The sequence below is a fragment of the Coffea eugenioides genome, unplaced genomic scaffold (genome assembly GCF_003713205.1).
Source record: "Coffea eugenioides isolate CCC68of unplaced genomic scaffold, Ceug_1.0 ScVebR1_3484;HRSCAF=4706, whole genome shotgun sequence".
Classification (NCBI taxonomy): domain Eukaryota; kingdom Viridiplantae; phylum Streptophyta; class Magnoliopsida; order Gentianales; family Rubiaceae; genus Coffea; species Coffea eugenioides.
Genome location: NW_020864066.1, coordinates 1 through 11,997, shown reverse-complemented (window position 1 = coordinate 11,997; position 11,997 = coordinate 1). Strand labels below are relative to the sequence as shown.

At 33.7% G+C, this 11,997-nt stretch overlaps 1 protein-coding gene across 1 annotated transcript; it reads right to left on the bottom strand.

The window, feature by feature from the left end:
• Nucleotides 1-5,108: 5,108 nt before the first annotated feature.
• On the bottom strand, nucleotides 5,109-7,989 carry LOC113757955 (disease resistance protein RPM1-like). The gene has a single exon (XM_027301015.1). It carries the CDS (start codon nucleotides 7,890-7,892, stop codon nucleotides 5,109-5,111), a length of 2,784 nt encoding a protein of 927 aa, XP_027156816.1. The 5' UTR covers nucleotides 7,893-7,989.
• Between the last annotated feature and the right edge of the window lie 4,008 nt (nucleotides 7,990-11,997).

Genomic DNA, 11,997 nt, shown 5'->3' with positions numbered 1-11,997 from the left:
TGCGTACAAGAATTAAAGCTCAGAAAAGCAGATGATAGTTAACTACACAGAACGAGGATAAACGGCATATATGGGCAACAAAAAGGCATATGCATCTTCTCCGTGTGGATAGCAGAAGGAAATCACCTCCAATAGTCAACTTTTTGAACTGCTAATTCATGTAATCCTTTAAGTCAAATTTTCCATTTACTCAGTTTGGAATTTGGATTGGTATCTACGCTGCATTTGATGGAATACTACGAAAGCCTGTAACTGATGTCAAGTAAAAGATGTGATTAAATTCAAGGCTGAATGTGAACTCAATGCCTAACCTCCTAACATCAGACCAGACTGGCACCCGCTATTGAAATTTTTAGAAAAGCCTAGATAAGAATGCAAGCGCTACATCCAAGGAGAGCTTTAAATTCCTAGTGGCCAACTCAGCTGGTTCTGTAAACTTTTTCAAGATATGTATTTGTTCTTGAGAAAGAAGAATGATATCTTTAAAGCAGTCAGAGATATCGGATGAAACGCTGAGGATCTTTTCTTCTAAGAAATATCGATGAAAGTGACTTAGAGATATAATAGGATGTCATATTAATATCTGTATATATGTATCCCACATAAATTTGAAGATTAAAGAACAAGGGACCCAGTTCTTGATCACATCAAAGCAATTTGAAAAGGCATTTCTCTGCCCACTTTTTGGACTTTAACACATTAATAAGTATATTAGGAAAATTGCTAAAAATATAGTCCCCGTCACGATTTTCTTTGAAAATATTTAATTCATTTTTTATTTTTTATATTAAACCTTAATATTTTTATTTATTAAATTTTCTTGTTTTAATGAATTCATTTTCATATTTATATAACCTTAATATTGTGAATTTATATTTTCATGAATTCATTTTTTCATCAAATGGGGAATGTAATGCAATTTCCGACAAAATCATATTACCATAAAAAATGATCTTTGACTTAGCAAGTAGCAGCATTGGGTAATCAAATTAGTCCACTAAGCCTGAATAACATTGATTTACACTCTGGAATGATCAATAATTTGCTTAAAAAAGCTATGACATTTTGGTAAGAATGAACATATCTTCTCCCTGGATTAAACCAAAAGAATGAACATTTTGGTTTATTCATATATGAAGTTGACGTTTTCACTTCCTCAAAAGCATGAAAACAAAAAGGAAAAGGAAATAGCTAACGAGAAATAAACATGCAAGTGCCTTTTACTCATGATTCCCACCAAAAATTAAATTAACAAATAAAGGAAAAAATAGATGTATAGTCATATTCCAACAGATATCAAGATGGCCAAGGCACTTAGGTTGTTGAATATTTATCCTCATCATTGTCCAAAGATAGCAAGTCTAAACTGACTGAAATGCTAGAAATTCTTGTGGATCATGACTAGTAAGACTGCTAGATTATATTTGCTGGTATGACTAGAAAAACTGTTAGAGATAATTTTTGATTAAATTAAATTTTTTGGTGAGATATTTGGATCCAATGGATACCCAAGTATTTCCCAAAATTTCACATCAATTAATGGGTATAATTGGGATTTGTCCCATTTTAAACCTAATATCAAATTACAATACCCCTCCCGCCCAAAGTCCCTATGGGCATGGGTAGCCCATTGAGACTTGGAACAAATTGCCACTCTATCCTAATCGAAAGAGTGATACTAGAACACTGTTTCGAATTTTGTTTTTGAGCAAAAAAAATAACTTTTTCAAAATCAAAAAACAAAAGACACAAGAAAAGGATTTATTACAAAGAATCAAGATAATTTTACAAATCAAATCTTTATGCACATAAAAACACAAACATATCTAAGGACTAAATGTGGTTGAACAACAATCTAGAGTCACGCCTTTATTAGAAAGATAAGAAGTAGGAAAAAGTAAGAAGGCCACAACTAGATTTTTTTTTTTCCCTAAAAATACAATTGACATCGAAGACTGTAAGTCAAATATTGAGATTGTCTTTTACCTATTCTTCTCTTAGAGGAACTCTATTTCCCATCGATCATTTGTCCAGTATCCACTGACAACTGGAGGGATATGAGAAATTGTTTGATAATCTTCACTTTGCTTATCCAAATTTCGTACTTTGTGAATTAGCTCGTCAGATATATCATGCAATCCAAGATATCTAAGCCCGGTCAAGTTTTGTGAATTAACTCTGTTTTTCATTCACCATTTATCAAGTGTCCAATGCAAACTTGAGTGATATGAGAAATTGTCTGATAATCTTCACTTTGTTTATCCAAATTCTGTACTTTGTGGATTAGCTCATCAGACATATCAAGCAACGCAAAAGCTTTAAGCTCGGTCAAGTTTTGGAGGCCCAAAGGCAAGCCCTCCATAAGCTTGCATCCAGCAATAACAAATTTTTGGAGACTAAGTATCGATTTCTCTTCCACTCTTACCCATTTCAGTCTTTTTAACTGCACAAGCTGTAATTGCCGGAGTTTACGGAATCCTCCAACCTTAAAACACAATATCTCCCCTTCATAAGCACGATGGAGAGTAAGCTGTATCAAATTGGGCAATTGTCCAAGACTGCCTATTGCATTCTCCTCTTCCCTTAAACAACTATCTCCAAATCTATTTCATAGAACATAGAGGTTCTGAATTTTAATTCCCTCATCCTTTCCCATTTCTTAAATCCCACCCCTCCTTGCTAGAAAAAAAAGGTCTCCAAATCTTTCTTTTCTTTGAGAATTTTCATGAATTTATTATTTCTTCTGTCGTTGATTTCTTAGCATATTCTGATGGCTGGCAACTGCCGGAGCAACTGCCGAGCGATTATTTGTTCTGCCAGCGCGATTTTTCTCAAAATGCCCAAGTGCCCTTCATTAATCAATCCCTTTGCCTTACGTTTCGTCTAACTTTTCGTTTGCGGAGTAACTTGCATGACTGTGTTCTGCTGACCATAGTCAGAATGTTAAATTTTAATGAACAAGAATATCTGTGGGTCTTTTTAGATGTAAAGTTTGAAACAAACGATACAAAAGGATGTTTCAGTGATTAATCCGTTCCGAATTTTGCAGCTCCAAACTGTAATCTGCTGGTAGATTATACCAAAGCAATCTTCATGTTACAAGCAATATAAAAGACAACACCAACCCAATTGAATACCTTGATAAATCAAACCCGAACTGAAAGTTTCTTTTCTTTTTTTTTAATTAGACCAAGTTATAGATTTTGTAGATAAATTTCTGCTCTGCTATGTGTTCTGTGATCACCAGCACGATCAAATAAACCACAAACAAAGTAACTATTGACAAAAAATAAATCAAGCATATTTAGAAATTTAGTAGCTTTAGAAATATATTTTTATTTAGTAACTAGAATAGAATTATTGCCAAAATTGGTTTAGGAATTGAGTTAAGTTGTGTTTTAATTAAAATAAGTCTAATAAGGATTTGTTAGCTTCATTCCTTTATATAGGCCTTATGGCTGAAGGTTCAATTGAGCAATCCCATGTAAAAGTTGAGTCAGTAGCATATGTTAAGCATTGCTCCAAAACATTAGTGCCTTATTCGGTTCTTGCATATGTATTAGTGAGTTGTTTATCATCTATCTGTGTTTGCAACTTCCTTCTTGTTTATTAGTTTGTGAAGCTTTGAATATCTGCCCTACGTGATTTTTTTTTTGTGTTAACAAGTAGTATCAAGGCTCTAGGTTCAAAAGTTTGATTCTAGAGTGTTTGTGATACCTAGAGGGTATGCAGAGTTTGTGACAGAAAAACTTATACCACAGAAGAGCACTACTTGTGTATATTGAAGAATTGGATCACAAGTGTTTTTGTAGTGATCGGGGACTCTATTATTGATTGTGATTGTTACTGCAAGTGGGCCAAGAAATTCAAGTAGGGGAAAAAAAAAGTTATTTGTGAAGGTACACAAATTATTTTCAAGTTGCCATGGGAAGAGAATTTATCAATAGTACAAAAATTAAAATTTTACACACACTAAGTATGTATGATGAAAAATTAGAATGGGAGCCAGTAGTGGAGAAATATCTCAAAGGATGTGATTTGGATAATATTCTTAAAATAAATCCTTTCTGTGGTTTGTTAAAAGAAAATAAGAAAAAAGAAGGCAAAGTTATTTTTCAAAATTATGCAGAAATCCATGATTATGCAGAATATTATATGAAAGTCTTTGTTGACTCTCAATCACTTGAATGGTTTTGGTTAGATCTGTATGGAACTTGATTATGAGTCCAATCCTAAGTTTGACATAGGAAGTTGGTTTGACAGAAGATATGTTTATTGGTATGTGAGAGATTTTTGAAAATTTTGATATAGTTGAAAATTATGATTTGCATACATTATTTTAGGTAACTGATGAAGATGAATTTGTCAGTGAATGTTTTGATTTGAATGAAAACGTGCATGAAAATATCTATGAAAACTTTTGTGGCAAAAATTATTTGCAAAAAGAAAGGCATGAACTATTGTTTGGAAATTGTTTGCGAAAAGAGACCCAGTCTTGATCATTGAATCAATTTGAAAATCTCAGCATTCTCCACTCTCGTTTTGGACTTTTACATCCTTAATAATCTCTCACTAGCGAAAATGATAAATATAGTCCCCCACATTTCCAAAAATATTTATTTTCCATTTAGTCCATCAAGTATACATTCAAGTTCCTAATCCAAAGAAAGCCACAAGGAGAAAAAGGAATTTACTAATAAACCAAAAAGGAAAACGTCACCACAAATTCTGTAGAAGTCCAGGAAATAATGTATATACCCTTTATGAATTAGCAAGGTTTCCCTACTCCTAATGCAAATTTATCCATATTACTAATTTATTCCCCATTTTCAATTATAGAAGAGGGAAAATTGAACTTGTAATTGTTGTAACAGGCAATCCCACAATGTTTAGATGCTACTTGTCTCTATATCTTTGTACTAAACCAAAACATTCTTAATCGTAGAAACACATATATGTCTAACTATCTAAGGAACTAATTATGGTTGAATAGCAATATAGAGTCATGATTTTATTACAAGGATAAGAAGTAGGAAAAAGCAATTGACAACAAACATCATAATTTAAATGTTGATGACTGCAACAGATTGTCCTTTACCTATCTTTTCTTAGAGGGACTCTTCTTTCCATTCACCATTTATCCAATGTCCAATGAAAACTTCAGGGATATGAGAAATTGTCTGATAATCGTCACTTTGTTTATCCAAATTCTGTACTTTGTGCATTAGCTCATCAGACATATCATAAAATCCAACAACTTCAAGCTTGGTCAAGTTTTGGAGGCCCAAAGGCAGGCCCTCCATAAGCTTGCAACCAGAAATAAGAAACCGTTGGAGACTGGATAACGATTCTTTTTCCACTCTTACCCATTTCAGTCTTTTTAATTGCCCAAGGTATAATTTCTTGAGTTTTGGGAATCCTCCAGCCTTAAAACACAATGTCTCCCCTTCATAAGCACCAGAGAGAATAAGAGCTACCAGATTGGGCAAGTGTCCAAGGCAGTCTATTGCATTCTCATCTTCACTCAACTCACTATTCAGCAAGGCTAAAGTGCTCAAGGATTGAAGTGATATTAACCATTCCGGTACTCTCTCTAAACGCCCAATCAGCGACAGCCTCGTAAGAAATCCAAGTCTTGGAGAGACGGAATGTTGGAGATCAAGGGTCTCCTCTTGTTCAATAGAGCAGATGTGTAACTCTCGAAGGTTGGTCAGCCTCAAGAGGGAGGAGACCAACTCCTTTCCATCTTCTCTCCTCAGCTTTGTGATCCATAATTGCCGCAACTGAACGAGCTTCCCAATCTCCCTTACTACTTTACCACTGTTTGCTTCTATACATGAAAGGCTCTCCAAGGAAGTAAGCTTTCCAATTCCATCCGGAGATTTAAAGCCCCAAAGTGCAAAGTTATTTGAATAATCACCCGCTCTGCCTACGCGAAGGGTACGGAGTTTACTCAGCTTTAGAATTTCCACAGGCAACTCCGTTATAGTGGTTCCGAACAGATTTAAAAATTCTAGGTTTTGAAGCTGCCCAATAGATTTTGGAATGATTTTAACTCTGGTGCCACTTAGATCCAGATACTCGAGCTGAAATAGTTTGAAAACTTCCTTTGGGATGCTGTCCAGTTCCGCACTTGCTAAGTTTAAAACCTTCAGGAACTTGGGACCACCACATAAAAACTTGGACAACAATGAAGTTGTGAGAGAATCTTCATACCCGAATGTTTCCACGGACCGAAGACACTTTAAGCTGCTGAAGCCTTGTGGAGGAATATAAGTGAAGTTATGGATTGCCAGGTGTCGAACTTTGTCAGGCCATCTTGTGCAATATCCAGTGATTATGGCTGTGAAGCTCTGCTCTTTAGACTTTGAAACAATGATTTCGCGCAAAATATCATGAAGACCACATTTCACCAATTTGACATCAGCCCATGTGTCCTTAACTTGGATTAAGCTTCTGTTGACGAGTTCTTTTAGATATCTCATAGCTATATCAGTGGCCATCATTCCTTCTTTCTCTTCTATAAATCCTAGTGCTATCCATTTACCAAGTAAAATTTCGACATTAATTGGATGATCTTCAGGATAGATACTTAGATATAATAGGCAGTTTTTGAGATGATGAGGCAAATCACTGTAACTAAGCAAGAGTATCCTTCTAATTCTATCAAGCTTACCGCTACCATCTACCTCACTGCCAAAGCCACGAAAAATCATCTCCCATTCTTCTATCCTGTCCTTGTCCTTCAGAGCCAAAACACCACCTATTGCAACAATTCCAAGTGGTAGGCCCTCACATTTTTTTAGTATTTTTCTACAAACTTTTTCTAGATTTGAAGGGCAGCCATTACTTTGAAATGTTCTATTGCAAAAAAGAGTCCAAGAATCTTCATAAGAAAGGGGCTTCATCTCATGGACAAAGTCATGGGATGCCAAACAGGATGCAGAAGCTACATCGGTAATTCGTGTTGTCAACACAACACGACTAGCAGTATTGCAGTCAGGAAATACATATTTGATAGTTTCCCAGGCATCTAGACTCCACACATCATCAAGGACAAGGATGTACCTTCTTTCTTTGAGGAAGTCCTTGACAAATTCACTGAGCCTAATACCTTCCATGGAATCCACTTGCGGAGGGACCGGTTGTCTAATTTCATCATACAATTGTTGAATCAAGTTCCTGATGATGACTTTGAATTGAAAATTTTGAGAAACAGTTATCCAAGCATGGCTCTGAAATTGTTTCTTCACTGCAGCATCATCGTAGACCTTTTTCGCCAGGGTGGTTTTACCGAGTCCCCCCATTCCCACCACTGAAACTACTTTCAAGTGGGAATGGTCATCAAGGATTTTGGAGATGAGCTCTTTTTTGGGCTGATCGATGCCAACAAGCTTAGCCTCTTCAATCAGGAGTGCTTGATCACGAATATCACAATCTGCGTTTGCCACGTGCGAAGAGCGGGGGCCTATTTCTTGAGTACCATACAAGGACTGGTACCTCTGATGCCTTGCAGAAATCTCTACAACTCTGGCCTTGATATCTTTTATCTCCAAAGAAATCCGATGGCGGGCTTTCAGATTTTTTGTTGAGCTGTAGATCTTTTCAACACGGCCAAAGAATCCATCCGCGTGTCCACGAGCAAAGCGGAAGGCAAAATCATCGAGAACATCCTCTATATCATAAGCAACTTCTCGAACCTGCTTGACCCATTGTTGGAGTTGAGAGTCATTGTCCTCCTTCGCTTCAGCTTGTCTGAGGAAAGCATTCATGTCGCCGAGTTCATCTTTGATGAACTGAACATCTGGTCGAAGTCCACCCAAAAGCGTGCTCTCTTGGGAAAGTAAGGTGGAGAGCTGCTTAATTAGAAAGCCTACAACACTCTCAGCCATATTCCTTGGATAAATTTCACAGGAGTTGGTTTTCCTACCAAAACAATCACAAGAAAAAGTATGCTGTTCTCTCTCCTGGAAAGGGGAGGGTTAACTAGCTTGTTGGAAATACCAAGATCATGTTCAGGAAAGTCGTCCTTTCCTTTCTGCGACTTGTGGGGCTTGAATTTAAGCTGTCCGTAGAATATCGAGTGGCTAGAATATAGATAGACATGTAGAATTCAACAAATCAAACTTTCTTTTGCGTTACTGGGCTCCATGGATGGAGACGGGTAGCTGAATGCCTTAAATCTGGACTTGACTGCTCAGTCGTTGTTCCTTTCTTGCTTCCCCCAATTGATTTTAACATGAAAATCAAGATGAATACTTATACTTTTCAATTTACCGCATATAACAAGTAGTAAAATTTTAATCTATTATACTTCACGAATTATATTTCAATTTTTTCAAAAAATTTTAACATTTGAGTAAGGATAATAATATACTTTTTGAATAATATATAAAATAACAGCGACATATATCATAATAACTATAGATATATACATATCTAAGCGATAAAGTGATAAAATTTTAATAAATTTAACATCTCGTACATAAAAATAAGTTTAAAATTGGTATAAATATTGTATAGTCTTCGACAATTATAGTAAATTTATCCATTTTTTTAAGTTCCGTAACATTCAAATATGTTCATTCTATTCATGTAAGAATTTATATGCGTAATTTTTTTTGAACACATATTTACATGTCGAACTTTTACTCATGTTTTTTCAAAAAAATTCAGTATAATATGCATATATATATAATATCTCATATTATACCTGTCACGTTATTTTATTAACTATGGTCCAATATAATCTGTGGGGCTGAAGTCGTTGTTCTTTGTAATAAAGTCATTCCTTTTTTTTGTATTTTTTTCGGCCTTTGTTAGGTATGAACTGTGAAGTCGTCATTATCCAGTAGTTGTCGTTGGGTATGAAGTCGTCGTTATTTAGCATTCATTTGTCGACTGCTTTTATTGGGTAAGAAGTCGTTGTTCATTGGTGTGTGTCAAAACCTTTTCCTTTTAGAAATAAACGCGTAATATATAACAAAAACGCGTGCACTTGAGCGTGATTTCATGCTTTTTATGTTTGCTTCTTTTTTTTATATGTATAATTGGTATGGTTGCTTCTACTGTGCAAAGCGGGAATTTCGTCCCACAATGGGCAGAACCACTACAATCGCAGCAACTCTGCCTGCGACCATTGTCAAAGGCTTATGGGTCCACGTGGGCTTAGGCAACCGGTAGGCAATCGTAGGTGAATTACGTAGCAGACGAATGTGGGACTTTTCTAAAGGACTAAATTGCATATATGCATATAGACTGGATTCGGTTGTAAATTAATCATCATCTAGGCAAATGCTCAATTGGGAGAACACAAAGAGCCGAGAGACAATAAGACGCAAATACCAAATTCCTTTTCTCAAAACATGAATCCGATGCCATCATTTTCCAATTTTAATAATATTCCATTTCTATGCATATGATTGTGAAAAATTTCTTCAATTTCTCTTATGGTAGCCAACTCTATTACTGAACCAAGTAAATAAAACTAACTGTTTACTAAAAGTTCATTATTCACTCTCACTATCATTAGTTAATGATAATGGATTTTTGTTGAACCTATGAAATATTTGGTAACTAAAAATATATAGGTATACCTTTTCCTTTTTTCCCTTTTTCCTACTTTTTTTTTTCTTCTAAATCTTCTTCACTCTCTCAATTTGTTCTAGTATTTTTTTTAAGTTAATATTATACTAGTGTACAAGACACATTAGAAGCGTGTGCAAGTAATTAAAATTATATTAAAACCTCTACAAATTAATAAATTTGAGACCATACAATTTTTATTAATTTAAAGAGGTACTAGTTAATTGATAAGTTAATAATATATTAAGTTCTCAAGTGAACTTACAATTCAAAGAAACATCCATTTAATCAACTAAAGTTTTATTTTATTTTATGTAAGTTTTGATTTTTACTATAATTTGGTTATCCTTATCATTACATAATATTAATATTTAAAAAGCCAAAAAATTTTGACACTACTTTACTAGTTAAATTTGTGATTTATAACCTATCATGTGCAGTATAACTAGCTGCGGAGTTATGACTTAAGTTGATAACCATCTAGTTATTTCAATAGTTGAAATGTTCAATCTTTGAAAACTTTATATTATGTGATTTATATTTATGATTATTTTATCTACAATCTCAATTCTAGTTTCTTGGAGTACTATGTTAATTATGTTTATGACTACTCATCTACAAATTTGATTTGGATTTAAAAGTCACAATATTACATATAATATTACTTATCTAATTTCTAAATTTAAATTAAAATCTACTAGGTCAATTATGTCACGATTCTGGTTTCTTGAAGCACTATGTTAATTATGTTTGTAATAATTCATCTATAATTTTTACTCCAATTAAAAAGCCACTATCTATGCAACATATAAAGTTAGAGGGATTACAGTTAGTGTAAACTTTTTTATGTCATTTTTTAAACTTTCTATTTTATCCTTAAAGAAAAACTAATTTTTGATCTGACTATTTAATCACATTTTGTCAATATAACAACTCTAAATATTGTAACCACTAAATTACAATAACCTTATAAACAAAAATTCTTTGATAGATTTATAATAAATGCAATTACATAAAAAATAAATTTTATATAAAATTAATGCAATTTTTGAGTGCATACAAATGCCCATAAGTTGTTGAGGGGCATACATGTTATTTCTTCTAAAAGCACAATGGACCTTGTGTGAAACTTCTACTTTCCGGTCACTACTTTTAATAGCTCTTTTCTGCCCTGCTACACAGTGATGTGTTGTTCCTTTGCTCTTCCCACATGCATAGGTGAGTCAGCTTCCACCATAGATAAAACCTCTATAATTGAAACTCGTGAAAATTGTCTGATAGCTTTGGAATGGGATTGTCTGTTAAATTTTCTTACCTGATTATATGTCTATTTGTATCTCTTGTATATAGCATAGGTTTTCTTATGTACTTGAGAGCTTTTTCTCTTGTAAAAGAACGTTATTGCTCATATTAATATAAACTTTTACAGTTTTGCGTAAACAAGAAAAAACTTGTAATAGCAAATTTAGTATTTGTAAATTGAGACTTATCATAATTTCCTTTTCTTAATCTGTTTAGCAACCATTTGTATCCAAATTTTTTTCTTTTTATTTCTTCTAGCCGTTGATTTCTTATTCTTTTATTTGTTCTGCCAGTGCGATTATTCTTAAAATGCCCAAGTTAGCCTGCACTAATCAAATCCCTTTTAACGTTTCATCTAACTTTCTGTTCTGACAGAGTCAAACTTGCAAGGCTGTTTCTGCTAACCAAAGTCAGACAATCGAGTGGTCACATAGAAATTCAGAATGTTAAATTTTAACGAACAAGAATATCTGTAGAACCTTTTAGATGTAAAGTTTGAAACAAAAGCTACAAAAAGAATATTTCTTCTTTGTCATTAACCAGTCGCCGAGTTTTGTGCTTAAACGGTCTAATTAGAGATCCAATAGCAGGTTTATCGAGTTGATCAGTTCGAACATTAGACCGGGCCAGGTTTAATAAACATACAGCTGATAGACTTTTTTTGTGTTGTCCAATTATACAGACATCATTGATTAGTAATAACTTATTTATAACAGATTTTTGATACATACACCTGATAGTTGTTTTTATAAAGAAAATAATAATAATATCTCTAAATTGAGCATAATCAAATTTTAGATGTTAGAATTGGGTGTGTTTATTTATTAAAACAAGCATCAATAAAATCAGTATAGACTTAACTTAATTATCATGAAATATGTCATAGGACAACATATATTTTTCATTTTGTTTTATTTGTTTGTATTGTGCTATTTGTTTACCTTACATTGGGAACTTTGACTTTTATTCCTTTACTTTAAGAATAAGTAATGCATTTATTAAAAAAAGCATTCTATGTGATAGTATAATTACCAGCTAAGAAAATATCAAATTACTTGAAATCAAGCATTCATGATATCCTATTCGTTATTATGTTCCATTGTCCATATC